The sequence below is a fragment of the Carcharhinus amblyrhynchos genome, unplaced genomic scaffold, assembly GCF_965287045.1.
Source record: "Carcharhinus amblyrhynchos unplaced genomic scaffold, sCarAmb.v2.hapA chromosome_298, whole genome shotgun sequence".
In the NCBI taxonomy this organism is placed as follows: domain Eukaryota; kingdom Metazoa; phylum Chordata; class Chondrichthyes; order Carcharhiniformes; family Carcharhinidae; genus Carcharhinus; species Carcharhinus amblyrhynchos.
The window spans coordinates 55,598-61,519 of NW_027650038.1; the positions used below are offsets into that span (position 1 = coordinate 55,598).

The 5,922-nt window shown below is 50.5% G+C and overlaps 1 protein-coding gene across 1 annotated transcript; it reads left to right on the top strand.

The window, feature by feature from the left end:
• Positions 1-208: 208 nt before the first annotated feature.
• On the top strand, positions 209-5,311 carry mrpl49 (mitochondrial ribosomal protein L49). The gene is made up of 4 exons (XM_080183475.1): positions 209-274; positions 2,156-2,315; positions 3,627-3,751; positions 5,012-5,311. The coding sequence occupies exons 1-4, from the start codon at positions 212-214 to the stop codon at positions 5,156-5,158; spliced, it is 495 nt and encodes a 164-aa protein (XP_080039601.1). The 5' UTR covers positions 209-211; the 3' UTR covers positions 5,159-5,311.
• Positions 5,312-5,922: the final 611 nt, after the last annotated feature.

Genomic DNA, 5,922 nt, shown 5'->3' on the forward strand with positions numbered 1-5,922 from the left:
CGCCGGGCCGGTGTCTCTGCCTCTGGGCTCGCGCAGTGCCGGCAGCCCGGTGGGTTTTTTTTTCCCCCGTGCGCCTGCGTGTTCCTGACGGTCCCCACAGGTCTCCTGCTGCGCCTGCGTTTTGCCGGCGACTCTCCGCTCAGGGGCTGCGCAGTCTCGGCGGTGACGGCAACTCTCTCCATGCGGCTGCGCGGTGCCGGCGGTACTGGCTATGGCGCTGATGGCGGGAGGCTGCTGGCGGCGGCTCGGAGCGGCCGCGGGGAGGAGGCTGCAGGTAAACCGGCCCGGGGGAGGCCAGTGCCGGCGTGGGCACCCTCACACTGACCGGGGAGAGGAGTTAACGGGAGACTGGCTCCGTCTGGAGGGCGGGGGGGGAAAATTCAATGGTAATGCCAGTGCCACATTGGATCCAGTGGCAGCGTCAGTGTCACATTGGATCCTGTGGCAATGCCAGTGTCTCTCTGGATCCAGTGGAAATGCCAGTGTCTCTCTGGATCCTGTGGCAATGGCAGTGCCTCTCTGGATCCAGTGGAAATGACATTGTCTCTCTGGATCCAGTGGAAATGGCAGTGTCTCTCTGGATCCAGTGGAAATGTCAGTGTCTCTCTGGATCCAGTGGAAATGTCAGTGTCTCTCTGGATCCAGTGGAAACGCCAGAGTCTCTCTGGATCCAGTGGAAACGCCAGAGTCTCTCTGGATCCAGTGGAAACGCCAGAGTCTCTCTGGATCCAGTGGAAACACCAGTGTTTCTCTGGATCCAGTGGCAATGCCAGTGTCGCTCTGGATCCAGTGGCAATGCCAGTGTCGCATCGGACCCAGTGGCAATGCCTGTGTCGCTCTGGATCCAGTGGCAATGCCAGTCTCGCATTGGATCCAATGGCAATGCCAGCGTCTCTCTGGATCCAGTGGGAATGCCCGTGTCGCTCTGGATCCAGTGGGAATGCCAGTGTGGCCCTGGATCCAGTGGTAATGCCAGTGTCACGCGGGATCCAGTGTCACACAGGATCCAGTGGCAATGCCAGTGTCACGCGGGATCCAGTGGCAATGTCAGTGTTGTGCTGGATCCAGTCTCGCACTGGATCTGGTGGTGATCACAGTAAAAAGTCTCACAACACCAGGTTAGAGTCCAACCAGTTTACTTGATAGTAATCTCACAAGCTTTCGGAAACGGTGTTCCTTTGTCTGGTGTGTACAAGGTTCTCTGACGAAGGAACACCATTTCCGAAAGCTTGTGGGTTTACTATCAGATAAACCGGTTGGACTCTAACCTGCTGTTGTGAGACTTCTTACTGTGTTTACCCCAGTCCAACGCCGGCATCTCGACATCTGGTGGTGATGCTAGTGCTGCGCTGGATCCAGAGGTAATTCCAGCGTCACACTGGATCCAGTGGTAATTTCAGTGCCAATTTAAAGTTTATTTATTAGTGTCACAAGTAAGGCTTATATTAACAACGCAATGAAGTTACTGTTAAAAATCCCTTAGTCGCCAACTCTGGCGCCTGTTCGGGTTACGCTGAGGGAGAATTTAGCAACCTAACCAGCACTTATACTTTCGGACTGTGGGAGGAAACCAGAGCACCTGGAGGAAACCCACGCAGACACAGGGGGAGAACGGGCAGACTCCACACAGACAGCAACCCAAGCTGGGAATCGAACTCAGCTCCCTGGCGCTGTGAGGCAGCAGTGCTAACCCACTGTCCCTGGGCTCCACTGGTAATAGCCATCCAGTAACCATGGCCGTGACAGTAGAGGCTCCAGCATTGGCAGCCGGTCTCCGTGGAGGTTCATGGTGCAAGGCCGAGCCAGATTAGTGATTTTTCTTTTAGAAGAAAAATTCATCTCTAGTTGGGATCCGGATGTCACTGACAAGACTGGCAATTTGACCGCTGCTCTGGTTTCCTCCCACTGTCCGAAAGACGTGCTTGTTAGGGTGCTAAATTCTCCCTCAGTGTAACCCGAACAGGCGCCGGAGCGTGGCAACTGGGGAAATTTTACAGTAACTTCATTGCGGTGTTAATGTAAGCCTTACTTGTGACACTAATAAATAAACTTTACTCTGTCTGACCGCATTAGCAGACTGCTTAATGCTTTTGTCGGTGACTCTGATGTCTGGACCCCTTCAAATTCTAACCACGATATTTTCATTCTTTCCCAGAGATACGCCAGTTCCGCGAGCTCCGATGCCAAGTATCCGGGGATCGTCGAGTCTACGGAGGAGTTTAAGTTTGTGGAGAGGTTAATTCCACCCACCACGGTGCCCGTTCCTCCGAAGCACGACCACTACCCCACGCCATCCGGATGGTGCCCACCTCGAGGTCAGTGCTTGGTATCGTAGAATTACGACAGTGCAGAAGGAGGCTAAATAGACTGGGTCTGTACTCGTTGGAGTTTAGAAGGCTGAGGGGGGATCTTATAGAGACGTATAAGAAAATGAAGGGGATGGATAGGGTAGAGGTAGAGAGATTCTTCCCGCTTAGAAAGGACAGCAGGACTAGAGGGCACAGCCTCAAGATAAGGTGGGGGGGCAGTTTAGATCGGAGTTGAGGAGGAACTTCTTCACTCAAAGGGTGGTGAATCTCTGGAATTCTCTGCCCGTTGAAGTGGTGGAGGCTACCTCGCTGAATATATTTAAGACACGGGTAGATAAACATAAGAACATAAGAAATAGGTAGATAGGTTTCTGATAGACAGGGGAATTAATGGTTATGGGGAGAAAGCGGGAAAGTGGAACTGAGCCACTTCAGATCAGCCATGATCTTATTGAATGGCGGGGCAGGCTTGAAGGGCTAGATGGCCTACTCCTGCTCCTATTTTTTATGTTCTTATGTGCTTGTGAGGCCATTTGGCCCATCGAGTCTGCACCGACCACAATCTCACCCAGGCCCTCTCCCCGTAAACCCTTGTATTTACCCTAGTTAGTCCCCCTGACACTGAGGGACAATTTAGCATGGCCAATCCACCTAACCTACACATCTTTGGACTCTAAGGGGCAATTTAGCATGGCCAATCCCCCTAACCTGCACATCTTTGGACACTAAGGGACAATTTAGCATGGCCAATCCACCCAACCTGCACATCTTTGGACACTAAGGGGCAATTTAGCATGGCAGTCCACCTAACCTACACATCTTTGGATACAAGGGCAATTTAGCATGGCCAATCCACCTAACCTACACATCTTTGGATACAAGGGGCAATTTACCATGGCAGTCCACCTAAGCTGCACATTTTTGGACCCTAAGGGGTAATTTAGGATGGCCAATCCACCTAACCTGCACATCTTTGGAGTGAGGGAGGAAACCGGAGCACCTGGAGGAAACCCACACAGACATGGGGAGACTCCACACAGATAGTGACCTGAGCTGGGATTCGAACCCAGGTCCCTGTCGCTGTGAGGCAGCAGTGTTAACCACTGTCTCCAAATGGAGAGAAACCCTACGAACATTTTCAAACAATCATATAAAATAAATTTATTTTTTGTGTGACAGAAAACCCCTTTGATCCTCACTCAGGGATATTTGGGGTGCGAGCTTCACAGAACGCCTTGAAGTATCCGCCCTGACTTGTAACAGCCCAGTGCTTGCTCCTGGCGAGAATATTTAGTTGGTGTCTTAATCTCTTTGCAGATCCACCTCCTGATTTACCCTACACCATACGCCGCTCTCGGATGCACAATGTCCCCGTTTACACAGACATCACCCATGGCAACAGGAAGATGACCGTCATTCGCAAGATAGAGGGTGACATTTGGGTAGGTCTGACTTCTTTTAGGGGCATCTCACGAGGCATTTCCCCACCCCGGGGCAAAGACCTAGACAATCCCAGGTCGTCCTGGCCAGCCTGATTTGAGAATGGAACTGAGCAGTTAACTGTTCCGTGCTGCATTCTTCATTCTAATGCTCACCACCACCATCAATCAGAGCCCACCTGCTCACCAACTAGCTCTCTCTTCTCGTGCAGTATAAATTGTTGTTGGCTTTTCTGCTGCCAGTCTTGAGAATCTGTCCTGCTGAGTGTCAGATGAACAGCTTTGATAGTTTAAAGTTTATTTATTAGTGTCACAAGTAAGGCTTGCATTGACACTGCAATGAAGTTACAGTGAAAATCCCCTTAGTGCCCACACTCCGGCGCCTATTCGGGTACACTGAGCGAGAATTTAGCACGGCCAATCCACCTAACCAGCAAGTCTTTTGGACTGTGGGAGGAAACTGGAGCACCCGAAGGAAACCCACGCAGACATGGGGAGAATGTGCAGACTCCGCACAAACAGCGACCCAAGCTGGGAATCGAACCTGCGTCCCTGGCGCTGGTGAGCCAGTAGTAACCACTGTGCCACCATGCTGCCCAATATTAAGCTGATCTTTTTCTACACCTAGCCTCAACATTATATTCTGCACTCTCTCCTTTCCTTCTCTATGAATGGTATGCTTTGTCTGTATAGCGTGTGAGATCAATACTTTTCACTGTATCCCAGTACATGTGACAATAATAAATCAAATCAAATATTAAGCTGATCTTTCTCTACACCCTCACTGTGTCTGTAACACTACATTCCACACCCTCTCCTTTCCTCCTCCCCTATGCACTCTATGAAGGTATGCTTTGTCTTTATGGACACTAAGGGGCAATTTAACATGGCCAATCCACCTACAATGCACATCTTTGGACTGTGGGAAGAAACCAGAGCACTGGAAGGAAAGCCACGCAGACACATACTTTATGAACAGTATTCTCTGTCTGTACGGTGCGCAAGAAACAATACTTTTCACTGTATCCCAATACATGTGACGATAATAAATCAAATTGAATATTAAGTTGATCTTTCTGTACACCCTAGCTGTGACTGTAACACTACATTCTGCACCCTCTCCTTTCCTTCTCTATGAATGGTATGCTTTGTCTGTATAGTGCGCAAGAAACAATACTTTTCACTGTAACCCAATACATGTGACAATAATAAATCAAATCAGATCAGTCTGTAACACTGTGGTGTCCCTTTTGCCCCTTTCAGATGCTTGAGAAAGACGTGAAGGAATTCCTCGCGCAGGTAACGGGAAAGACTCCGGTCACTCAGGTTAACGAGGTGGCGATGAGTGTCAGGGTCAAAGGTTACTTTGACAAGGAACTGAAGGCATGGCTGATGGAGAAGGGGTTCTGAGCGCAGGAGCGGTCTGGGCAGCTGAAGGTGCGATTCTGTTCACTCGTAGTGGCTACGTTTAAAAAGAAATTGATTGTTCCTGATCGAATGCTGAAGCCACCTTATGATCATGTGTACCGTGCAGGGAGGGAACCATTAAACCTGTCGATCCTCTCCAGCGTGTAATTGTTGCTCATTCCGAGGGCCGTCCACTGGGTAAACTGATTGAGAAAGCCCTGTCACCTTCGACTGCATTTTCCCAACCCAGTCCCACACTCTGTCTCTCTCACACGCACACACATTCTGTCTCTCACACACGCACACACATTCTGTCTCTCTCACACGCACACACTCTGTCTCTCTCACACGCACACACACTCTGTCTCTCTCACACGCACACACACTCTGTCTCACACACACATTCTGTCTCTCACACACACACACACATTCTGTCTCTCACACACACACACACATTCTGTCTCTCACACACACACACATTCTGTCTCACACACGCACACACACTCTGTCTCTCACACGCACACACACTCTGTCTCTCTCACACGCACACACACTCTGTCTCTCTCACACGCACACACACTCTGTCTCTCTCACACGCACACACACTCTGTCTCTCTCACACGCACACACACTCTGTCTCTCTCACACGCACACACACTCTGTCTCTCTCACACGCACACACACTCTGTCTCTCTCACACGCACACACACTCTGTCTCTCTCACACGCACACACACTCTGTCTCTCTCACACGCACACACACTCTGT

What these genes read in the sequence shown, in the direction of transcription:
- mrpl49 (XM_080183475.1), top strand. Translation starts at nt 212, where the DNA reads ATGGCGCTGATGGCGGGAGGCTGCTGGCGGCGGCTCGGAGCGGCCGCG. An exon ending in CGGATGGTGCCCACCTCGAG is followed by an intron (nt 2,316 to 3,626) that starts GTCAGTGCTTGG and finishes ATCTCTTTGCAG; the next exon opens with ATCCACCTCCTGATTTACCC. An exon ending in AGATAGAGGGTGACATTTGG is followed by an intron (nt 3,752 to 5,011) that starts GTAGGTCTGACT and finishes TGCCCCTTTCAG; the next exon opens with ATGCTTGAGAAAGACGTGAA.